This window comes from Drosophila yakuba, chromosome 3R (genome assembly GCF_016746365.2).
Source record: "Drosophila yakuba strain Tai18E2 chromosome 3R, Prin_Dyak_Tai18E2_2.1, whole genome shotgun sequence".
Classification (NCBI taxonomy): domain Eukaryota; kingdom Metazoa; phylum Arthropoda; class Insecta; order Diptera; family Drosophilidae; genus Drosophila; species Drosophila yakuba.
In genome coordinates this window covers 14,772,040-14,798,340 of record NC_052530.2, presented here as the reverse complement: position 1 = coordinate 14,798,340, position 26,301 = coordinate 14,772,040, and the positions used below count along the sequence as shown (strand labels likewise).

Here is a 26,301-nt window from a genome sequence, read left to right as displayed (position 1 = left end):
GATGGAAAAACGAGGCAACGAGTCAACGAGTATAAAAGTTTAGATTACAAATTCACATACGTAACTGCAGCCGTACAGTGGTCAGCAGTTGATTTACCGCTCTGTTACTGTTGTTGCCCTACACTGAGCGAACGGGGTTTAGTTGAAATTCAACTAAATAAAATAGACTTTATTACGAATTACGCTGCAAGTTAAGAAAACAATTTCAAGTTTTGAAGCAAACATTGCGAAAAAAAGATAGAACATTTTTAAATTTTAATACATGAGTAGGAAGTGTATAAATACGATTAAAAATGCTGAATACTTAGCTATAAAGCTATCAAAGTTCATTCCTTAATTTAAAATAACGAGTCCCAAATTAGATATACAATCCTTAGATCAGTAATCCAACCTTTTGCTTTTTTGATTTGCTGTGGAAATCGTTATGCAATATGTACGGTGTAGCTTTCCTTTATCCATGTTTCGTCTACCGTGTTTTCTTTTTTGGCCTGACTTGTGTTGGCTCGGTTTGGCTGGGTTTTCGTAGCTGGGCGCATGTTTTGTGGTCAACTCGGGGCAATGGCAATGCAATTGGGGCTGCCGGGCTTCAGTTGCTCCTGATGCTCCTCCAGCTGCTCCTGCCGCTGTACTTTTTGCATTGCCACTCATGCGTGCCACGTGCTATGCTTTGATGTGGTGTTCCATGCCTCCGCCGCCTTCATGCCTTCATTTCTCCCCAGATTCCAGCTCCTAAATAAACTTGGAATAATAAGAGGCAAAAAAAAGGGAGAAGGAAACGAATTGCCACACAAGCTCGCCTCAAATGTTACTTCTGCATTTGGGCAAATTGGACTCGGCGAAAGCCACACGGAGACACGAAACTTTGTAAATATTTTATGCATAAACACATACCACCTGGAAATGGCTTTCGACACAGCATCAAATAATATTTACTTGGCCAACACACACAAGCACACATTCGCTCAGAGGGCTGCTCGGTTCATTAGGCCCAGAGAGCAAGTTGGGCCACAAAACCTGCAGATCAAGACCGGATTGCGGCAGCTCAATGAATTTACCAACGATTGGACATCCCACAAAAAATAAAGACGAATTTGGGCAACTCTGAGGTTGGAGTCCAAAGAGGATGTGGATCTGGATCAGCTGTCGCGGCAAAGGCGGTACATAAATAAAGCAGCCTAATCAACACAGCCATTGGCAGCATTATTGTCACGTATTATTTTACATTTGTCTTCGTTTGGCTTCCTTATTCTCTGGTGCTTTTTTTATTTTTGGACTTTTTCCATTCTTCTGCCATTGTCCTTTCCTGGCAAGTGCATCCATAAATTGTGAGCTCTGTTTGGGCATCCTTTTTATTTATTTACTCCGTGTAAGTGGAGTTCACTTTGCAATGCAATGCGCTGAGTGCAAGCTTCTCGCTGTCCTTTCTCTTAAATTCCCCTGCTCTGTCTCGGTCTGCGATGCTTTTTGGCATCATCTCCTCCATCAGGAGTGCATTCCCCGTCTATTTTTTCCTTTGATCGATATTTTCTTGCACCTGAGTGTCGCGAATTCTTGTTTAAATTTGTTTAAGCGACTTAGATGTTATGAAAGTTTGCGCAATATGAATAAGCGATTCTTTTATGAAACGCTATTCATAAGATATTACGCTATGTTTATACAAAATATTTTACATTGCAGTTAAAATATAAAGTCAAATTTACAAATACAAATTCCGTATAATCTCTGCGATCTCACGAACGATAAAAGCTGGAAAGCTACGTTGTGCAAGTTTGTTTAAGAACATTGACACGCCCACTCTCACGCCCACAAGGTGCTTAAAAATATTTCAGGTTTTTAATTTCTTTTCATATGGCACGCCTTTCCGCTGGCTGAGTAACGGGTATCTAATAGTCGAATACAGCGTTCTATTTTCTTTGAGACAAGGGTAGGTAAGGAGCAGTTAATGTATTTCATGAAGAAATGTTTTGGCAGGCCTATTACCTTCCAGGGACGGTCCTATTTCACATTTCCTGGCTTTTGTGCTGTCTTATGCTAATTTTGGACTTTACTTCGTTTCTCGCTGCCAGCTTAATCATGCATGTTTACACGCAAGTTCGAGTGGCAAACTCAAACACCCAGGGTTAACAACAACAAAGTAAATGGATTGCAAGGATGAAGAAGGTGGCTCCGCCCCCAACGTTATTTGCATAGCCGGGGGCGTGGCAGGGCATTCGGTTCCCATTTCATGCTGTTAATCAACATGCGCCAGCCTAAAGTCAAACATTTAACTAAATTAAGTTTGTTGGGTAAGAATTTTTGCATAAATAATTACAAATCCAAGAGGCTCAGATGAATAAGATCACAAAAGGGTTGAAGCCAAAGCCAAATTATTCTAATGCCAATGATAGATTATTATTAAAGAATAACCCACGGCCTCATTATAATGTAACTATTTAGATTTTGGTTATTTTTATCATTTATAAAAAATATTTTTTGCCTAGACCGCCGTATAAGTCCATACACAAAATGTTTTTTTTAATTACAATTTAAAATTCCATTATATGTATTTTTTTAGTATAATTTAAGATATTTTAGATTTCTACCTAAATGAGACTTTTCTCAAGAGTATTCCATCAGCTCCGTCGTGCTATTAGACTCTTGTTTGTTTACTTTTCTGTTTCATGTTTCACCGACTCGTTACTTGTTTTAAATTTCTTTCCGTCTGTTATGCAAATGTGCCCATTGCCAGCCATTAGGCTTGCCTTCTGAAGGATTCAAAAGTCATTCATGCCTGACAAACACAGCATATTTTTTCAGAGTTTTTAATTAATCAAAAAAAATATTCTTTGGATGTCTTTGACTTTAGCATTTTGCTCCTTTTTTTTAATATTAAAGTACTGAACAACGAACCAACAAATCCAAATCGTATATTGTACAAAGCTATTAAAATTCTCTAATAAGCAATTTTACCAATTACTTAAGTGTTTAGGCTACCAATGACACATACAATATCAAAAACGTATATTAAGTTTATATAAAACTAAAACACCACTTAACGTGATAGAATTTAATGACGGACGCAAATTAAACAAACAAAAATAACTGATATAAGCTATTGTGAGAAAAAATGATTTCACAATTGAATAAACACTATATTCTAAACACACAGCCTAAAATAATTTACACTACATTTATTTGCCTACACTGAATGCAGAATTTTAGAATTAAATTTTAGAATGTTTGTAACTCATCATCAATATATAGTAACCCATCATCACAAATTTTTAAACACTTTATTAGTAGATTTTTATTTATATTATTTGAAGTTCGCATTTCTTTAAGTTATTGCGCTGTCATTCGATTGGTCTATCACTCGTAGTGAACAAAATAAAATTTGTTCGGGAATTAAGTTTGTCATTTAAGTTATATAAAAGGGTTTGGCTAAATATATATATATCCCACTTTTAAATCGATTTTAAATTTAATGAGTTTATACAAATTGTGTCTGGGTCAAAGACCATGTCGAACTAAAATTGTATTCATTTCGAATTGAGTTATTTAGCAGTTACAATGTGCCGGTCACTAACTGGAATCTTTTCAGTTTTTTTTTAATAATCCAAAACTTAGGTAATGTTTTAGTGATTTATATAACGTTGTCCGACCTTATTTATTTTTTTATTTTAAGGCTTACTCAGCTTTTGAGTTTAGAAATATTAAACGCATTTCCCAAGACGAATCATTAGCTAGATTTGTGTACTATACTTGAAGGCCATTAATCGAACGTATAAATACGCCTCCTTTAAAGTAAAATTACATCAGTTGCAAGTTAAAAAAATTAAAGTATGCGGTGCATTTAACTGATCGTCTTTCTATGAATCAAATTTGCAGGTTAATTTCTCACTATATCAACGGCTAAACGGATAAAAACAATTCCTTTACAATGTTACGGTCGATGGATGCAAATACATGGCAAACCGGAAAACAAATCCAGTGGTCACGTTCTTTTATAGCCCTTTTGGTCCCTATTCCAACATTAATCATTCGTATCCCTATAACGTAAGTATCTATCGAGTATTTTTGGCCGCTTTAACCATATATTTTAGCACGACATAATTGTGGAAAAATTCCTTGTTCCTCTGTTGAAGCTCAATTTACGAATACATTGCCATTTTCAAAATCTTCGTACGCATTTTTTTCTGGCTGGTACGCCGAGGGAATAAAGCAAGCAAGAGTTGAAGTTTATGTAAATTATCATAAAATAATTCTAAAAAATAAAAATGATTGCAAAGGTATCGTACACAATTATATATGAAATTATGTAAAGTGAAGTAGTTTGAGAAAAAGGCGAATTATTATCAACTCTATACAATTTAGTATTTCGTAATACCTTTGGTTAAAACCATGAAGATAAATTGAACAGTGATTACAAGTATTCATGTATTTATTAATGGACATGGAGTAACCCACTGTTGCTTAATGGTACTCAAAATTCGTGTTTTAATAGTGCTCCCAATTTCCAATGGCTATAATTAGAGCAACCGGCCAAGGGGAAAACTTCAAGGGCCTGCAGTGGCTGCAGTTAGAAGCCTGGATTGGAGAATGTCCCGACAATGTAGAACACTATCCATCAAATGTCAATTGTATGCCAACTGCCAACAAATCAAGCTGTCATGAGGCAGTGGCAAAGGCAGTCGTCGAGCCAGTGAAGCATTCAACCAGAGCAAAGTATTTCTGGAGCTGCGCTCTGTATTTAAAATTATGCCACTAAAGCGGGCTACACTAGAAACAAATTTAAAACAATATCATAAAGGTATTAAATTCTGTTGTCATTTAATAGAAGTTATTTGGATCTGTGAAATGTAAAAAATAAGTTTAGCTGTATTTTTATAATAAAAAAATATATATGCATATATACATATATATAAAAATTAACCGTATGCTGCGAATTGAGTGTTCACCAATAATTGCTATTCTATTTAAATGATAGTTATGTCAAGTATTCTATCTTCATCTTTCATATTTTTCCACCGTGTGGTCGAGAGACAGCTGGTGTCCCCTATATATGCTCCATCCATCTATCCATCTATCCAGCGTCTCGTTGCAGCTGTCAGCGCTCTATTCTGCAGTTCATCATCATTGTCATTGACATTTTCGAGTGGCTACAATGGCTGAACAGAGAAAAACGCGGTGGCGGGGCGCACTGATTTGCATTGCTTTCGATTTATTTGTGCCTGAAAGATTTATGTGACTGGCGGAGTTCTGGCAAACTGCCACATACCCTGCTCCCATACCTATAACGTGCTCATTTCGGGTATGTGAGAGTATATGGCAGTGCAGTACGCCACCACCAGACGCGTCTCGTCCGAGGGAAAGATGGGACCCAGAAACTCCAGCAGACTCGGCTGCTGCAACACGATCGATCTGTACTCCTCAAATGAGATGTAGCCATCCTGGTCTTCATCAAATTTGAGGAGTAGAAAATCGACCATGTCCTAAATGGGGAACATAAACTTGAATGTGGACTTGAAGTTGTTCAATTTCAGCTCACCAGTCGCATCTCGAGTACCTCGTCGTCGTCCCCGACAAAAAACCTCTCGACCGAAGATGAAATGATCTCTCTATTAATGCCCATTCCATTTTTGTCGTACACCTAGTTTAAATAAAAAACAAATTAAATAAATAAGCAAAAACTACATATCTTAAGTTTAAGCAATCCGATAGTTTTAGCTTATACAATAAGATACTTTTATAAAGTAAATTATTGAATTGTCTAGATAAAAGTGTATACCATGTATGCAAACTCCATTTTGCGTTCCATGTCGCGGGACATTAGGATGGTCATGTAGTTGACGAATTCCATGGGCGTCACGTGTTTCCTGCCTCCCGCGATCAGGGTAACGATGCGATCCACCACGTCCATGTCGTAAAGCTGCTGGAACCCAATCACGATGTTGACGAACTGGCTGGAAGTTATTCGGCGAGCAGCGGGTCCATTCTGGAGGCTATACTTGTAATAGATCAGCAGGATGCATGTCACCTCCGAGTCGTTGAAGGGCACCAATCGGGCGATTTGGGGAACCAGTCCGCCATATACGGACTGAAACCGCTGGTTGAAACGGTCGTTCATGGTGATGTCCAACTTCATCTTTGCTGGTATTTATAACAAAAAATCACGGGGAAGCAACACAGGAATTCAACATTAAGTAAATAGAAACAATGAACTGATACTAGGTGAAGTGAAAAGCATTAAATATGTGATAAAATAGTTTTCCCATCCTAAAAATGTAATCTTGAAACATTGCAGAGGGCAACCGGTATATTCCTTCGGAACAAGGAATTAAAATATATCTTGGCTGATAACAGATTTTAGAAGAATACTCGCCAAGGACCCATTTAAATTTTGGCCAGCAGGAAATAGATGCCATTACGCTCTGGCATTTTAGTGCAGTTACCGGAAGTGAAATGGCTTGGGGCACGAATTTATTTAAAGAAAAATCAAAGAGCAGAAAAGTGAGAGTGGTCGTGTAGAAGGACACTTTTCCAGGCAGGCAGACACATACATCAAACTGCCAGACTGACAGACGACGGTGGCCCGCAACATGCATATCAGTCAATTTATCTCCAATTGTGTGTGCGTGTAAAAAAATTACGCAATTTATACGGGGGTCCATGTGGTGTATAGTGCGTATGTGTGTCCTGCGGACCCATTGAACTTTCCGAGAAAAATCTACATATTGATAAATGACCCCAGCAACCAGCGAGGCAGAAAAATCGATGGACGAGACCCACTTGACATTTAAAGCGCCGTGGCAAATTTATGCGAATTTATATTGCCTTCGGCTGGGCCTGCCTTTGATTTCATTTAATCAGATGTCGATAATTACACGTACCAATCCGAAAACTGGGTCACATTACTGGTGGGCATGGATTTAACAAACTTAAAGTAAACTTTATTATGCACAAGCGACAGATGGAATGACCGACTGCGCGCACAACTGTCTGTGTCGGGGAAAAACTTCATCAAAATGCTGAATTCGCGTCGCGGGCAAGTGGAAAATGGTGGAAAATCGCCGAACGACAGCGGTAGCAAAGTGTAAAATAATTACTCGGCTTTTTCTGCATTACTTGCCCGCTTTTTGACGCACTGTTTCGAGTAATTAATTGAATAAGCGCCTTGGCCCGCAATTGTATTAAATTGCCCGCTGCATTCCCACTGATTGACTTTCTGTCTCTGCGCCAATAATTATTCAAAGTGGCTTCGCACGCAGATCCTGCTGGGAGAGCCTTGCAACACAGTTCAAGGTCCTGGTCCGATTGATTATTTCACTTAAATTTGCCATCGTGTTCACTGAAAAAAATCGTACAAATTAAATTTATTTAATGTTTTTTAAATCGAACGAAACCAATTTTAAAAAGACGGTATGGTGGACCCAATATCTAATTTAGAAAAAATCTTTATTTTTAAATAAAGATAATCGAGTGGGTCTTTACATAAAGGTAAAAATCGTACTTTTTTAAAAGACTGGTTAACATTTAAATTCACAATTCTGTAAAATTGATCCTGTTTCTCGCAGTTTTTTGTCAGAAATCGTATTAAAGAATGCAAATATCAATATCGGACCAAATTAAACAAAGAAACTTTCGCAGGCTTAAAATGGTAATAGCATCGGGGCCCTCAAATGTCTTGCTCTGTTTGAGATGCACAGTTACATCCAAGAGCATTTAAAATATATTTCACTGCCTTGACCAGGCGAAAATGTTTGAAGGAGTTGAAATACTTGCGTTTTTAAGTATTTGGCTTGCATAACCTTCGCCCTTCCATAAAACATTGGCCAAAACTTGCAAAGTAGTTGCCAACTTTGATTGCCCGGCCAGTGCTTGTCGACAACGTCCTTTGCTGGCGAGGGAGATTGAGTGATCATTTCGCATACGTTTTTTATGACCATCAAAAATACATGGCTTGTAGCGAGTCTCGGCAAACATGGCCTTTGCATTGCATAATTGCAAAGTTTACGAGCAACATATAGGCGTATGCATGCATGCATGTATAAGAGAAGAGGGTCCGGAAAATGGGGGAAAAATCAGAGGCGGTAAGAGGCGCGTGAATAATTGTCTGTTGCCACATAGCTGGGAAATAATTTGCAGCCAAACGGAAAAAGCCGCACGGCAGCACACACGAAATTATAACATTTAATTTTTAATTATGAGTGTTATTAACATGCCTGAAACTTTTCGCCGCAGACACACGGCAACCGAGGCAAATGCGAAATAAATGGGAGAATAAAAAACCGCTGAGAGATAGGGAAAACTGGGAAGCTGGAAAAGGGCAGAGATACGAATGCATACGGAAATGTAATTATTTTGCATTTACAAAAAAAAAGATCGCAACTCTTACACGATGGAGTCCTTGAATGCTGTTTGCCACCTAATTATCTTGACTAATTGTAAGGCAACAAAGGCTTAATAATACACCACTTTTGACCACCCAATAATGGCTACCTCGAATGCCACACAGCGTTATCATAAATTTATGACGCCAGGAACGCGGTGGAGGGTTTATTATATACATTGTAAGCAAAGGATAACCATATGGAAAGATTGTAAGGTTTTAGTGACTTTACAAAATCTTACACTGAGCTGTTGAGTGTCAAAAATATATAACGTTTAACTTAGGCGACCAATTAATTGTTGTCCCACCTGTTTGGTGAAATAAATCAAGGAATTATTCTGCATTTACACGCAACAAAGGCGATAAAAACGATCATGTGCCGGTTGTTTGTGTTTTTGCGGATTGAAAAAGAACTATGCAGTTTTCCACTGATTTATGGCCGGAGTTGAACTCGGACCGTGTCACTTACAAGTCGAACAGCAGCTGTTGGTGCTGCTGCAGTTGCTGCTGCGGGGATGCCATTTCTGCTGCAGTTGCATCTGTATCTGCGGTCGCATTGGCTTTGTTTCCGGGCCACGTTCATTATTCATCAATAGTTTTTTGGCCAGACCGTTTTAATGTAAAGTGCAGAGGCTTTTTGTGCATGTTTATTTAAGCGCGTGTACTGCAGGTGTTGATGCAATATTAATGGCATTTTAAATGCCGCAAATGCCGGCTTGCGTAGAAAGTCTTTTTGATATTTTTCACCAATTAATTTGCCATTTAATTTTTAATTATATTATTGCCGACAGCGAGTGGCTTTTGTAACACGAACATTGCACATTTCATATGCAAGTTTTGCGCCAAATTTATTGTAATTTACTTAAGAGCCATTCCCCGAACAGAGCGCATTCGAACAGCCAGCCGGAGTGTATGGTAAAAATGCAATTTACTTGTTATGTGCATTTTTAATGGCACGTAAATAAATTGCTGCCGCGCCATATTAAGCTCGATGCAGCAAACCCAATTAACATTGGCTCAAATAGCTTGTCGATGGCAATGAGCTTGGCCCAACTTTAAGCGAACCACTCATGCTGGCAAATTTACTGCGAACTATTCGCCGATTCTCTGGTGCCTCGTTAGCTGTTTCTGTTAGTTACGGGGCGTATGCGTAATGTGGCCAAGTACGTACAACAGCCGCTTCCCAATCATCATTGCGGGGGCCTAATATCGCCCTGGTGTCACGTTTGTCTAGCAATCATCATTACACGCATTAAAATGCCCGGAGGCCCAATTTCTTTGCAGTTAATTTAATGCGAAATGCTCAATAATCAAATTGCCCGACAAACACTTATTGTTCGTTCAGTACAAAACGCAGTAACGTTAAATTTTTAAATTATGGTACATATGCTGAGTGAACAACAGACCTATCAAAGTATGAACTTTGTCTAGTTGCATAGTTGCAAGGCTTATCTGAAAATATTCAAGGATGCCTTAGGTAAACGGTAACATGACGCTCATCTTCACTTGCTGTTGTTGAAGAAGATTTTCCAAGAATTAATTCCAAGGAGGAGTGCTTCAACTGCAGTCATCCCATTCAGTGGCTTATTCAATTTACGGGCACTGCAATCTGCAGCAATTGCCGGGAATAAAGTTTTCGGGCTCAACTCCCTGGGCATTCCGGGTTTGTCTTGTAATTTACTTGGGCTAATTAGATGCAGCGACCGTCGCCGCCGTCGAAGGACACACCCATCTCACCCCATCCCCAAGTTGCAGGCGGGCTTCATTTGCATAAATTTGGCATGCAACTTGTGAAGGCCGTCACATTGTGTCGGACATGTTGGGTTTCCAGAAATTTCAAATTTGTCGCCGCTCATGACAAATACAGTGTCAACGTTTCTGGTGGGGCTGGCCAACACTTGGGGCATAAATTAATTTAAATGTTAATTCGTTTATCGCGTTTTGTCAAGCCAACGTTGTCTTTGGCATAATTGCCAATCAGCAGGACTGACCACGCCCTTTTTTTCTCGTTTCTTGTTTCCCACCCTTTAACGGTCAGCAAGTCAATTAGTCTTTATTAAGCTGCAGGTCGCCGACTCGCCGACGGACCAGTAATGCAAATGCTGTGTTTTTCGGCCCCGTAATGCAGCGCACAGATACGCGAGATTCAGATACTGAAATCCAGATACAGACACGGACACAGATACAGATACAGATGCAGAAGCAGACACTGACACAGATGATATGGTTCGGTGTTGATAACAAGCAACGTTCACAAACAACAAAAGGCAATATTAATGAAATAACCATGTGCGTGGGGGCAGAATCTCGCATCCTGGCCGAGTTCACTAACAGCGTGCGTGCACAAGATGGAATCATTAAAGGAAATGAGTTTTTTCCCCATCGGGTTATGACAAAAAATGCGTTAAAATAAATTATTTTAATGTAGTTCTCATGTCAGTTGTGTGTTTGAGAGCATCGCCATTCCACCTTTTCCACCTTTGTGCGAGTGCGCGCTTTTAAAATATTCATGTAATCACAAAAGTACACATGTAATAAAAAAAGAGGCAAAAAGAAGTGTATGAGCACACTCGAAATGGGACCGAGTTGTGTGCAAATGTTTGCCCAGCCTACGGACGCTGAAGGTAAGAGCTTACACTGCGCGAAAAATTTCTTAATAAATTTTTTCAGTTTCTTATACGTTTTTACGAAGGTAACCAACAAGTTTCTTGATGTAGCTAATAAAACAAGGAGCAATTTTTGCCACTTCAACCTAATGAACATTGCATACTTAGTCCGCTTTTCGTGCAGTGTGCAGTTAGGCTTACTGGTAATAAGCCCACCGACTCGGAAATATGGGCCAGGGCTAGCGCCTTTGACAGCAGCAGCCACAAAGCCTGACCAGAACTCAGTTCAATTTGTCTCACCTACTGGCTGCCGCTGCGAGTATTGGATTTATCGGGGTCGAGGGTGTGGCCTGTTGTCGCCTGCAATTTGTGCAGCTGCTTGGCCCCGAAACTAATTGATTTCGATTCTGGCTCGGGCTACGCAGGATGCAGGATGCAGGATGCATGTTGTAGGTTGGAGTATGCAGGATGCAGGATGTATGGGAGCACGAATGGGAGCCCACCTGCTGAGCGAATTCAAGTCGCCACCGCAAACATAAAACAATGTCAGTTTGTGGAGAAACGGCCTCACTAAATTGAAATCAACGATTTGGGGCTTAGGTTATTTTAGATGCATTCTAAATAGCTAAATCTGCGAATATGTATTTATCAATGCGTCGCTTGAATTGCACACGCATCTGAGAATAAAAATTTTAAAGTTAATGGAAACTATGGTTTTAAGGTTTTAAATTTCTGATTTTAAGAATCGCTCAACCATTCATAATGGCCACATGGGATTCCTTGAATGAAAATCGGCCTGAACTGAGCTTTTGCCGGGGTCATCTGAAGCGACGAAGGCTGGCTCTTTGAAGGGCAGCGTGGCGTATGATTCATAAATAGAGTCGCCCACATATCCACCCAGAAACCCATAAACGAATTAGGAAAATTGTTTTTTGTGCGAGTGCTGCCATGCATTTGACACAAGTGGCGCGGCATCAAAATTCATCTGAAAAATTAGCCTCACATTCGGGATCAGCGACTCGTGTCCGGCGGGTCAAAAACAACTGACCCCGCACAGCCGCAATTATTGAAAGCATTTTGTGGCCAACTGCAGCTGTTGACCATGTGCCCCGCCCTGCCACGCCCCGTGGCCACAGGGAACTCGGTTAGATAGCCATTATGTGTTTAACATGTTTTAATGAACAGAATCTAACACGAGTCCGGCACAAAAGGATGCATGTTCGAATGGAAAATCGCTGATTAACTATTACTAATTGGATGAGTAAGCAGAAAAGAGATGCTGGCCAAAAAAATTACTATAATTCAATAAGGAAGTTTGCGTGTAAGCACCATATTTGTTATCGGATTTAAAATTAATAAAGCTTTCTCGTTGTTGTTTACTTAAAATTCCAATTAAAATGTTTAGAACGTGAAGCATCAATAGTTTTGGTGGTTTTGCCATTTTATTAAATGGATTCAACATTTAATTCCTTTAAAGCACCTTTCATATTATGTTAAATAAGAAAATACTCTATTTTCTACCATTAGCATACCCGGCCGGATTATTTGACTAACAGATAATCAATGCCAAATTTTAAGTCCACTTATTTCAAAATTTATACAAATTGTATTTATTCAGTATTGGCATTCAAGCAATTGAGCGTTGAGCATTGAATTGACATTTTAATTTCCACATTAAGTAGTTGTCAATGCGATATGCAAATCTTACGTACTGCATTTCAGATTAGGCAAGTGCAATCAATAATCAAATAGAATTGTATTAAATACAAACTTGATTACCGACGAGTTCACATTTGACTTTTGACAAATTGAATTCTATTGTGCAAAAATTTAACAGGCGTTTGGCAAGTAGATAAATTGAAGTCCACATTGACGGATGTCCCCAACAAATGAATGAATGTGCATTCATCAAATGCTTTCCAAGGCTTTTTAACCTTTATATGTGAAAAGTCAGTCAACTGGTGATTGAAAAATTTTGATGTCGCTTGCGTTGTTTGGTTTGATTTAAAATTCAATTAAATGCAATTTAATTTATGGATCGGAGGAAAAATAGAAAAAGCTCCAATTAATAATCTGTTTACAAATTATTTCAGAATTAATTCTCTCTCGCACGCATTACGCATGTAATATAATTAAATGCCATGGCCTGACATATCAAAATGAATGGTGCGCACAATGCCAGTAGTAATTCAAACGCATATTCCTCCACAAAAAACTACAGCAAATGATAAGTGTGTGTAGTCCAGGCAAAGGCATTCAACCTTACCTGGCTACATCCTGCATTATATGGAAGTAATACACCTGCTCTGTGTGAAAATCCTTTAAGAACAGGCCAAGCAGTTATTCAAGAGGTAAGCCCCTTACATACTCCATCCACTGAGATGTCTACCGTGCTTGTTTATTTTACACAGGAGTATTTTTAGTCCTTTCTCTACTGCTGCTCCCGGGCTCGTAAATATATTTACTTTCGCTTTTTGCTGCTACAGAAACTTGGCCGCCTTCAGTTGCAGCCACAAATCTTGGCCCAAACTGAAACAATGGCCAGAAACAAAGGCCAGCGGAATGACATCGACAACAACTTAAATGACAGTTTATAGCTCCCACGTTGAACACGTTTTAGGTTCCCTTCTACTGGCTACTGGCGGACAATGGTTATTAAGCGGCAGCGGGAACAACATTATGCACTGGAACCAATTTTACAACTCAGTTATACTTTTCAGAAGTAATAAATACTTAGTGTAAATATGACAGAACAAAGTTGGCATACGAAAAATGATGATACCTTTATTAAAAAACCACAGTACGTTCGATACAAAACCAAAATTTTTTTTAATGCTCTCTAACTCTTTTGCTTTCTTGAGTATTTACTAGGTAAAATAGAGCAAGTACATTTGATTTGATTTTTTACCATCTTATAGTTGGTTGCAATCCTCTTTTTTTCATATTTTAAGTAGATTGTATTTCTTTCCGTGTAGAATGGGCGTAGAGTAAGCCCAAAACGGCAATGAGCGGATTTGTTGGCACAAGCAGCAGAGGCAATTTATTTTCCAAGCCAAAAGCGTAAAATGAACAGTCGAATCGCGGGGGAGGGGGGCATCAAATCAGCGCCGTCGAAATGCTTTCTCTTTTCGATGTTTTTCCAGAGCGGTATGTGTGTGATTGTGTTGGTTTTGGCATTCACAGTGTCAATTTGATGTATCGATGCGTGTGGTCACCACACCTCCCACTGAAAGCCACCCAGCTCATTCGGTGGCAATTGTCCATTTCATTTGCAGTTGATTAGGCATTGCTCATGATATTCATCATACGGCGCGTGGCCGCCGAAACAGTGCACTCGAAAAATAATTAAGCAGAATGCATTATTTGTAGAATATACATATGTCTAACAAACGAAAAAGCTTAAAACTTACATCCAATTGTTAATTTTTTTTGTATTTATATTCGTTGTTTCGCTTGTCTTTTTTTGCAGTGTAAAGTTCGGCTTTAGCCTCTGAATAGCAACGCAACCAAATTATTGTCATCCGTCGGAATAATGCGGAAATCCAGAGTACCAAAGATGAGCAAACAAACACATGTCGAGAAAAGCGGATCCCAAGGGGATCAATGGTGTTAAATAACTTGAAAATTGAGTCTTGTCCCAAGACGGGAGTAGCCGCCGAATAATACCAAGTGGAAATATTTGGCCAGAGAGACACAGAGCAGATTAGTTTGCGACGGGACACGGACATCAATTATAATCCAAATGAGCCGCACACAACCAGAAATTGTCAGGTCCCGAGTAATCCGCCTTGGCAATAAAATCAAACAAACTTCTCCCCACTCGAGGACTTGGCTCTGGCTTAGCTCCTCAATCGCTTAATCGTTTTGTTATTTATACATCTAATTTGATCTGTAATCGATGGCGATGGCCGCCCACAACTGCGAATGGGAGTTCCCGGCCAATATATATATACGATATGTGGCACTTTGCTTCCATTCCTCCGCCCTCTTCAGTCTTCAGTCTGCTACATGACACTTGTAAGCGAGCGTTTTGTAATCGAATCCTGGTTAGGCCCAGTATCAATATGTCGACGCAAAGCCGGCTACATAAAATGACAAAAATTATTGAACAGCGATTACAAATGCCACAACAATTGTGGGGGCTTACTCTCTAGCAACATGGATTTAATTGTTTGCCAATTTTGGGTTTATTGTTTGCTGTATTTTATCAATTTATTAGGATTATTTGGGAATGGGAAAACTCGTTAGTTAAGATGGAGAATGAAATTCCAAAATTGGGCTTTCACCAAGGAAAAATTGTACATCTTTAAGCGAGATCGTTGATTTTAGCTTATAAATTTTAACAATTTTTATAAACAACTTAATAAAATATATTTGGCAATTCCCCAATCCCCACAACTTTATCTCTTAATTTGGTAATTCAGAAAGAATAAGACTTAAAGTTGAAAAATGCCACTTTTCATTTAACAGCGACCGCCATCTAGCTATGCACTAATCAAATCTTGGCCTACACATGTGGTCACCATTAAGATCCGCATAAACCTAACCTTAACCGAATTCTGAGCCCGCGGCGCGGAATGCCAAATGGTGGTTATTCCCTTCTATTCCGAGTTGAAACGCATAATTCAATAATAATACCACATCAGAGACGCTGGGTGGCAAATGAAGTTGCCTGTTTGCCAGTTGCCAGCCGAAAGCTGAATTCCCAAATCCAAGGACACCTACTGATGCCGGCGAATTCCCCGAGCGATTTCCCCCTTTTTCCTTTCCCCGATATTCCACAGCACAGCACGCATTTAGCACAACTTCATTTATCTTTTGCATTTTCCTTTAGCATTTAATTAAAAAGACAAGTTCCCATTGTCAGTGGCGGCAGTCAGCCTGCCTTTTATCCTCGCCTGCTACAGACATCCTGTTGGCTGCTAATGTGTGTCCTTCTCTATGTGTTTATATGGGATACACACATGTGTTCATATAATATGTGTAGGTAGTCCTTTGTGGCACAACAACACATCTACAAGGACATATTTGCGGTTTCTGCGCCAACATTGTCGCCCCTGCGACTGTCACTGTCACATATGCTAGCCCAGCCCAACCCATGTGCGTTCCCGCTTCCGTTCCCTTTGTCTGCCTATGCTCTCCCTGCCACGCCCCCAATCTGCCTTATCTCCGGCACTTCCGCCCACTCACCTGCCCATTAAAAGCATAATCATGTCGCCGTGATAAATGCCTAAATGCCGGGCCATAGCTCTACCTGCCTCCGATCAATTTAAGCCGCTGAAAAACCAGCAGGCAGGCAAAAAAAACGTAGGGAGGATTGGCTTTGGAATAATGACTGTAACACCCTAGAATTAAATTATAATGCATATGGAAATTTGGTTAAGGAAACAGTTAACTATTTGTTCGGTTTTCAGTCAAAAAAGAACCATTTTAAGCTTATACTAAAACCATTCTTATATCGTTCGATTAAAATGCTTATTAATTGCAGTTATTATCATATAACTAGCTAATTGATTTCCACTCAATTATTGATTTCTTCTGATTTTTGTTATATAAGTTCTTCTTAAAAAAAGGCGTGCTCTGGTAAACTTTACAAATTATAATACCCTTTCAAAAAATGTGAGAAGGGACGGCAAAGGGCTATGTAAAATTCATAATGCGACGTTGATGGCGAAAAACAGCAATTAAAGCACTCGCACACCCCCAACCCATATGAAAGTGTGAAAGGGACAGGAAACGAGGGAGCGAGAGGGAACGGCACAGATTGAAGTGCCCTCAACGCGCACACATTCACAAAAGGCGAAAGCTTATTAACATTTCCACAAATCTGCGTTTGCATGTGTGTGAGAGTGCGAAATTAAATGACAACATATTTGACACTGATTCTTGTCACACGACAGTGTGCAGCGTGTCATGAAAATTTATCATCATTTAAATGCCCCCCTTTGCGAGCCCCCCTCTTGGCTTTTACTTCAGCAGCATTCGCCGCCCCTGGCAATTCGCGCATGTAATTTTTTTAGGAACAAAAAAAGTACACTTCACTTCATTTCAATAAAATTACAACGAGTGTCGCTTTTCGCCCGCCCACTTTTCCTGTGTCTGTTTCTGTGCCACCTGACAAATGCTGAAAAATTGTCTTACATTCGCGTTCTGCAGCTTTGGGATTACCAGGCAAATTCCTTTATCATTTTTATGTGGCATGTCTTTAATTATAATTATAATTCCAAGGAAACTCACTTTCAGCCTGATTTAATTATACCCCGAATTAAATAAGATTAATGCTTGCGAAGAACTCGACAGTGCTTAAATTCACTTTAATCAGGATTCAACTGCCAGTCAATTAATAATTTTAGGCAAAATCTTTTATTAGGATAAATATAATTAACTTAGTAAATATATGATCAATATAGTGTTATTAAATCCTGTACTTAAAAATCATTTTTATTCAGGAAAACAATTATTATAGGCGACTTGAAGTATTTTCTATATACTAAGAAGCCAACTCTTTAAGTGTATGAAAGCGAATATAAGGACGCGTGTAAAATTTAAGGATAACAATGTATGCCAGTGTGTGCGGAAAGGCGACACCTTAAAACATTTTCGTGTGATTTTGAAAAGATGTCAACAGAATTTATGCAAATGATATGTTAACGCTACTTATATGGAAATTAGTTTAAGGAGTCAGAATGCGCCAAAGGCATCCACGAAAGTCGGAGTCGGAAAACGACGGAGACACAGGCGGGGATGCGAGGGAGGTTTTTAGTCTGGGAGGGAAATGGGGTGGCAAAGTGTCGAGTAGCAAGGACTGCGATGTGGCACCAACACTTTCTGCACTTTTAGTCAAAGTTTTGATTTCGTGTTACATGTGTCAGAATTTTAATGATGCTGATAAAAGTTGCCCCCTCCGAAATTGCTTATTATGTGCCTCAGTGTGTGTGCAAGTGGGTGCCCAAGAAAGTAAGTTTGCCTTCGCGTGTGTGTGTGTGTGTGTGCCAAGGTGTTGTTATCCTTTGAGATCCTTGCTTGCCCTTATTCCGGGTTGAACTATTTAATTATAAGCCCACTAAGCCGAAACTAAAATTGTAAGCTCCTTTGAGTTTCGGGCCTAAATAGAAACCAATTTGGGGTAATGGCGTAATGGAAGGGTTTTGGCCAACTCCCTATAAGTAATCCTATTATCCACCAGATAAGGCAATCAGAAAGACAAGAGCATTTTTTCTTCTCCTAGCTTTGCATGCAAATTACCAACTTCATGACGCAAATAAAACGCGAGTTTTAAGAGTTAATAAACAAGGGATAATTATCATGATAATAACACTCGAGCCAAGACGATTTTCAAGCCGTTAACTGCCATAACTTAGCATTTTGTTTCGGAGAGGCGAATTGAGCACTATTCGGAACACTGAAAAAAATGTAGCTGCACCGCTTTCAGCTCCTCAAAAGAAAGCTTACTTGCATTAATTTAAATGCCCGTGGTTTTCTATATTTCAAATACGCCTTGACTGAAGTATTTAGCTGAAAACCACTTTTTCGGCTATTCGATAAATTTCAACGCTGATTGGGGTATTTTTCAGTAGTGCAAGGGCGAGAACAAGGATCGGCCAAAGGACCTTTTCAGCTGGTGGCGACATCAGCAGCTCCAGCAGCTCAAACACTCGCCAAAGGGCCAACTGAACAAAGCCACTTGAGGGGCGCTCGAGCACTTTAACGGCTTCATGTCAGCACACACCTGCCCACAGCCACGCCACAAAACTCAGGTGGTTCGCTGGGGTGGTGTGTGTGGGCGTTTAGGGCTGTTTTAACACCTAGAGAAGAGGAGGGGATGGGGCAACGGGCAACGGGGAATGGGGAACGGGGAACGGGGAGTGGGAATGGAAATGGAAACGAGCCGCCGCTTAGCGTTGCTGTTTAAAATGTTAATGAGCTTTTGGGTTGGTTCAGGTGAATCGAGTGGGTGGTGGCATACTCTCCTTTGGCCGGATGTGGTGCTGCCAGCTTCCGGTTAGCTGAGTCTTAAGCGCCCGCTACGTGAGTGGTGTGCAAATAGTTTCAATTGCGGCTTTTGCGCCCGTTTGTTTTATTTATTTTTATTAAAACATAAAGAGCTCGGCGAAAAGAATGACATTGACTTTGCCCACCTGGCGGTAAATTGCTCGGCGGGTATTCATTAAAAACAAGATGTTTAAGCAAAGAGCACTCTGCGCGTACTTTCTCGACATCCACTGGCACTTTTTATCATCAGTTATTTTTCTCCAACCGAGACAATGGAAATGTCGGTGACAATGGCCGCGGAAAACACAATACACAAAAGGCAATGCTCAATAGTTGAAAACTTGAAGTGTATGCGCGATAAGGAAACAACTCCACAGCCCCCAAGAATGTTGCAACAAACAGTGAAAACGGGTGGAAAACTAATCAGGACGACAAGCGCAGGACAGTGGCGGTGAGACAATGCTGCGAGTTCTTAAAGAGTTAAAGAGCGGATTACGCATACGCCCATTGTACCCGGTACCCGGTACCCAGTGACTTCATGCTGGCAAATACCATAAATAAATTTCAATGCTCCGCAAATGATAATAAATGTAAAATAAACGCAAAATTCTACGACCATCAGTAGCTTTTGGTACAGTGAAGTTGTGGAAGGCAGATGCATACCGAAATTAAGCACAAAGTTTTGCACAAGAAGTCAAAACAATAACAAGGACAAACATTTTGTGTGTCCAAGCCAGGCGAGGGGTGTTTAAATATTTGAAAAATCAGAGAGTTTGAGTAATACATGTTAAATATATTTATGAATATGCATTGAATTAAGCGGAGGACATTGCACTGTATTCGATATTTTAAGTCTTGTAAAACCTTTTTTAGACGTAGTCCAAAATTAATTATTTAATGTGACCGGTCTTAAAAATTTATCTGCAATTAATGGTAGTAGAAAAAGTTGTCATTGAACAGGAATTTACTATTTCAATTCAACAACTAAAATACTGCAGCAGAGAACTCAAACAATCGAGTGGCAAATAGAAAGAGTGCCGGCTGGAAAGAAAACTTTTCGAATCAACCCACTTTGAGGAGCCGTGCTATACGCTTTGTGCTTTTTGCACATGATTTTTACCATTGCCAGTTGTGATAATGTTTATTTTATCGGCCACGACACATTCTGCTGCACTTTTGGCAGCACTTAGCACAGAGACCAGACCGAGGTCAGAACAACAGGGAGCGGAGTGCACAGTTTTTCGTACAGTTTGTCCATTAAAAGTTAATATCACTTTGCGAAAGTTCCCCGCCCGTCTTTCGGTTCAACTTTAACTGGAACCGAGGCCGAGAATGCAACTGCGACTTTCAGTTTCGGTTTGGTTTCCTAACTTTGTGCCAGCGACAATCAACGATTTTCATAGTCAGTTGCACATGTAAAACAAACAGACCTTTGCCGAATGCAGGGCCCATTTTCATCAAATTTATCGCCTGGTACAGTTTCCACCCGCTAAGACCCACTCTGCAGCTTGTGGAAATCCTGGGGACATCCATTTTGCCATTTATGACCACTGGCGATGACATTTATGGCGCCTTTCAAGCGCTTTCTTATAATTCTTATAATTTTAATGCCCTAGCTAAAAAGCAAACTGGTACACGCACAAAAAAGGATGTCGTACTTGCTTTTCTTTGAAATTATGTACTTTTAAATAAAGGGTGCATGAAAAAATATGGAGTCGTTTTTGAATGGTGTGGAAAATCTGATTGATTGATCAAAATTTATCTTAAACATATAAAATAGTAACGTTCTGTTATTGCCAACTTTTTGCTAACTGTTTTATTTTCCTCTGTGTGTATGGACAGAAACCTCCGATGCCGTCTAGTGAAATCCTTCCGGAGCTCACCGCTCGCCAAATGAATGATGATAAAGCGCTTTAATGCCTCTTGCGAATGATTGTGCCGTAGGAAATCCGTTATAATCCACAGCAAGTGACAGTAAACGAGTTGGCTTAAGCCGGTGGATGGGGTCAATTGCTGAATGGGAAACTATTTCGTTGTCTTAAGCCCCAGAATGGTCCCGAATATCCTGGTCAAAACAAAAGCTTCTCGCAGGCCTGCAAGTCGGTTGGCTTGGCCTTTCTGCTAAACTTAGCGATTCCAAACTCTGCATCATATTTTCTACATCAGCAAAATTGGAAAGCTTAGGCCCTTTTACAGATTGCCACTGAAAATTTAATTAGAAAGCAACGTAACTTTAAACTGCTTTAAGACGGAATCTGTCTCCGGCTGCTTGTCTGTCACTTTGGGGCACGTTTCTCCATTTGGCTTAGCACGTTTTCGCCACCGGGCCCACTAGGCCATCTCCCATCGTTTTTCGTTTCGTCGACAGGTCGTCCATGACTTTATTAGTTCACGCATAATGACAAAAATGGGTCGGCACGTAATGCGTGTGCGTTGCTTATTTTGCTTTTGCTGCAAGGATTTCTATGCCCCATGGTCATAAAACGGGTGACACGCTCAAAGGAACCTTTGGACGGAAAATCAACACTGAGCGCCGAAGGATTTTAAATGGCACGCAGTGCTGTCTAAGTTATTTAAAAGTGATGTGAGGAGAAGTAGAGAAATATTTCATTTGATAAACAAATATTCCGAAGACTAAAAATCAAAGATCCAACATTTTTATTTACTAGTTTCTATATAATAAATACCACATTCCCCGCTCAGGATTCATTCCTTCTACTTCTCTTTGCGGCCATCTATAGTCCATCGATTGGCACTCCCTTCGCGTAGCGGAAATGCAATGGAGGGGGTCAGGACCTGTCACTCTGTAGCACGGTTCCATTTTTTATGCTTTATAATGTGATGTCATGATTTATTGCACATTAAAGTTGCAGCCACTCCTACGGAGGGCTTTTTCGCCCACTCTTTGCACGCCCCATTTTCCCGCCTTTTCCACCATTCGATGAACACGGACAATGCAATGGATATGATATTGCCACTGCCATCGTCCTTTTGTTGGAAATCAATGTGATGCGATGCGTGGCATACATCAAAGTGTTGATCGGAGGGGTAAGGGGGCATGAAAATGGGGGTGGGAAAAGGGGCGGAAAATGTGGAACTCCTTGCTACTCGCACTGAAATGTTGTTTACGTATGCGTGACGCATCATGCGGCCGCTAAGCTGCAAATCTCTTTAAGATGATACTTTGCAACATTTACAAATGTTTTAGTGCCCCCCAATGTGCGTGTGTATTTGTGAGTTGTGTCCTTCGTGTGTGTGTCTGTGTTTTGCCGTGTCTGTGTATCTGTGTGTCTGCGTCTGTGATTAGCATTCCAGGCATATCTTACATTTATGTTGGATGTTTCCGTTGCAGCAAATATACACGCATGTGTGTGGGGGTCCAGGGAAAGTATAGGGCACAGGAAAAGGGGGTGCCAAAGAGTCAGGAAAAGGGGGAATATATGGGCGTAAGGGGCGGGGCTGTAAGTGTACAGGGAATCGTGTAATGTTACGGTTACGGCTCGTTATGTCCTTTTGCCAACATTAAGCTGTTATTGCTGCTGGTGCTGGATGCACTTAAAGAAGTTACAAAATATATTTAGTAAATGTTTATAAAAATAGGTTTTTTTTGCTAAATTAAGCTCAACTTTTCTGGTTCTTTAGTTATAAACTAAAATTATACCTTTATTTATACTATATAAAAAAAGAAAACATTTGTCAACTTGGTTATTTAGATACTTATTGTCAACTTGGTTATTTAGATACTTATTAGCTATAAAGCATTATTGGCTTACAGACAAACCACTTTTTCTGTTGAAACACTTTAGTTTTTCTCTCAGTGCTCCGACTGCGAGTCTGTTGCTTTTGAAGCTGATGTATTCCTCAGACACAGATACATATGAATACATACAGCCAGTGTCAGTCCATTTATATTTGATTTTGATGGCTATGCTGGCTGATGGCTCAATGCAGTCACTTCGCCTCCCTTCCAAGTCATGTAAATAATTTCAAAATGTTTGCACTCCTTGTGTGGCTAACCCATTATGTGCGGTCGAATCCTGATTTGCAGTCATTCCTCGGGTCCGAGGGGATGTGTGCGGAGATGTGGACTGTGCATGCTCGTCACTTGAGTGAATCAAATTTAGTGCATCAGGATCACAAAGGATAACTGTCTTAGACACTCGGCACATCCCCTTTTGGCTTGGCTTCTGACAATCATTTGTTGGTATCTCGTTCGTTGGCTTCTGCGTCGTATATTACTGCTCTGGCTCCGGCTCCTGCTCCAATTTCTTAGACATTATATATGGTACTTGCCACGCCCCCTACCCGTGCCGCCTTCCCCCTCCATTTTAGGGGCAATGCGGCTTTTAACTTTTGCGCTTTTCTTGTTGCGTCCAAGAGCTGTGAAAATGAGATAATGTGTATGTGTGTCACATTTTTCGCCAGCATCCCCCTGCTTTTTGCACAGCTTGCCATTGTTTTTTGCCAGGGGCTTGAAATATGTTACCTTCACGTTGAGCTCATAAACTAACACCAACACCTTGACACGTGCACTTTTTGTAGCCAAACGCACACACACACATGGCCCCGGAACACACATGGTTACATATAGATGTCATTAAAATTGCAGTAAGAGGATGGCTCGACTTGGCTTTGGCTTCAGTTTGGCTTTAGCCTTAGCTTTAGCCACGACTTGGCAAGGACGAATCTCTTCCTGCTGGATATTCTCAGTTCTGGCACACACACGAGCTCATCCTTGGGGATTTGCTAGCTTTTCCCTAACTCAGTGCAGTGATAGCGTTGGGAAAGCTTTGTTAAATAAAATGATAAACTTGTATTCATATTTATATTTTATTACGCGAGCAGATGCTATAATTAAGTATGCAGGCTATGTAAATAAAAATATATATAAGCCTAGGTGCTGTTTTAAACTAAATATAATATTTTTATTGGGACAATTTAAAATACGTTGAAATATTGCTTAGCACCGCAAGAGTCTGTCAAAACTGAATAAATAATATATATCAAGGAAAGCACTCAAACCAATTTATTTGTTTTGAACTATTTAATAAAATAGTGGTGGTTGAAAACTATATCCATATTAGGGTACTTCGGATTCGTGGTTAATGGAACGACTTGTTTATACTTTTCGTTGGGCTGTTCAAGCCCACTTTTTATATTTCGCACTTGCACTCGCAGCCATATAGACGTTTATTTCACAGACGTCGCTGGGTGGGATATACGTCCGTTTATTTGTGTGGGTGACTGCCTTTGTTTGTTTGGATTGCCAGGAGGAGAGATGGCTGTGGGTTTCATAAGCGCGCTTGCCGCTCGCCACTTGATTTATTTGTCAGCTAAAAACGTGCTTAATCATATTAGAGTGCATTTGTGAGATTAAGTGTGAAGCCGAGAATGGGAAGTATAAATGTGGAAGTCGGGAGCATTTATACGCTCATATGGAGCAGCTTAGACCTCCTTTGATTGCATAATGTGCTCTGAATGCTTGTCGAGCTCATTATCATTATTTTCGGTATGCAATACAAATATATAATCCTATATAGGTAGACTATAACTGAGTAACTGTGGGTCTTCAGACCTCCTTATCCCATTGCTTGGTTAAGCATCCAATGTCATTATGCCCCATATATCGTGCATGCTTGCAACAGTTCAAAGAGAGTCCTTTACGAGTTGGACTTGAAGTTGAGCGAGTACCTTTCTAAATTGGAGCCGCACTTGCAGTTGCAGGACGGGTCGGAGTTCAGTTCATTTCACTACTGTCGTCGCTGTGTCTGCGCTTGTCGGTCATCAGCGTCATGGTCTATAACTATGTGACCCACTGGTGTGTGCAAATCCACTGGGAAATAATCAATTTCAACTTGTCATTCTTAATTAAATGGAAAGAAATAAAAGAGGCTTTGTCCATTGGTAACGCATCGGTTTTGGCTTAGCAGCCGATCCCAATTTGAAATGAAGCCGGGTCAAGTGGTATATAATCAACTTTCGAACGATAATCCACCTTAATATTTAATCATTTTGTGTAGAAAATACTCTTTTTCTCGCAGTGCCTCAATGGTGGAGTGGTTTGCGGGGTCCAGCGTGAATGGTTCCGCTGAGACTAAGCCTGTCAACGTCCAGAACAGAACCTGGTTTGACCACACCCCACCAGATCAAACCCACACCTTCGAGTCCGGGACAATCCACCCACCGATGTGACAGGAACGTAATGCACAAAGTGGCAGTAGACAAGCTGCTGCAGCGAATGAAAGTGGGTGGTGAATGGGTGGTAGTGGGTGGTGAGTGGGTGAGTGGGGGCGGCTCCTTTTGCCTCCTGTTCTTCTTGTACGCTTGTGGCATGTGTGAATTTTTCATTAAAATTCAAGTGACATCAAAAGGGTTGACTGCGGCCACACTCACACACCTATGGACTCGAACACACGCTCTGGATGTCGGTATGTGGGTGTCGATAGTGACACAACTGTGACGACATACTTGCCGCTTGTTCGCTGTCAACCGCACACACACTTTATCCACAGTTCCCGTTTCCGTTTCCGATTCCAAATTGTAAATTTGCTAAACTTTGCCATACAATGTTATCATCTACGTTCTATACTTCACCTGGTGTAATGTATATTATACCATAATTTCAGTTATGGACTTATAGAGTGTTATTTTAATTGCTTAACAAGAAATGTCGAATTAAAAAGATACATTTTCATTAACCAAAAAGATAATCCGAATATACCACAAAATTCTGCACTAATTTGACTTCAAAAGTTCAGTTTCATTTTACTTTAATTATGGCTAAATACTCAAAGAAAACTGAATGCAGAATTTTTCAAATTGTTAAGTTGTCTGAATTTTGTTTAGCTAAGTTGAAATTGAAAACGAGAATTGGGGTCACAACTAAATCCAGACTTGCATAAGTAGTTGGCTGTCATCACTTAGTCGGTTGTCAGCCTCGTCACTAAGCCCAGTTGATAGGCAATAATTGTCAGGCGCTTTAAAATTGAAATTAATGCAGGAAAGTGGGAGGGCGGGTTCCCAAAAGAGGAGATGACATATAGCCGTCAGCCCGAGGCTCATTAAACACGGAGATCCCGGATTCGAGATCCCGGATGTCGCTCGGCGCTCATCTATTAATAAGCGTAATTTATGACCGGCCATTTATAAGACACAAATGGCCGGGTGGGTGGCAAAAATAATTAAATTTAAATATTAAACAGCTCACGTGTATTTGTCAAAAAATACTATGGAATCCCGCACGCACGAGGAAGCAATAATTCACCTAAGAACCACTCACCGCAAAACTGCGGGAAGGGCGGCAAAAGGGTGTAGTTAAGGACTCTATATCCTCAC

At 40.3% G+C, this 26,301-nt stretch overlaps 1 protein-coding gene and 1 long non-coding RNA gene across 2 annotated transcripts; one reads left to right on the top strand and one right to left on the bottom strand.

Annotated features, from left to right (window-relative positions):
• The first annotated feature begins 3,830 nt into the window (after positions 1-3,830).
• Positions 3,831-4,276, top strand: LOC120321888. The gene is made up of 2 exons (XR_005561618.1): positions 3,831-4,035; positions 4,083-4,276. It is a non-coding gene; the product is annotated as an uncharacterized LOC120321888 (long non-coding RNA).
• Positions 4,277-5,183: 907 nt separating this feature from the next.
• LOC6536879 (EF-hand calcium-binding domain-containing protein 1) lies at positions 5,184-6,226 on the bottom strand. The gene is made up of 3 exons (XM_002097412.4): positions 5,768-6,226; positions 5,528-5,629; positions 5,184-5,471 (listed from the first exon to the last, which is right to left on the bottom strand). Exons 1-3 carry the CDS (start codon positions 6,122-6,124, stop codon positions 5,271-5,273), a joined length of 660 nt encoding a protein of 219 aa, XP_002097448.1. The 5' UTR covers positions 6,125-6,226; the 3' UTR covers positions 5,184-5,270.
• Positions 6,227-26,301: the final 20,075 nt, after the last annotated feature.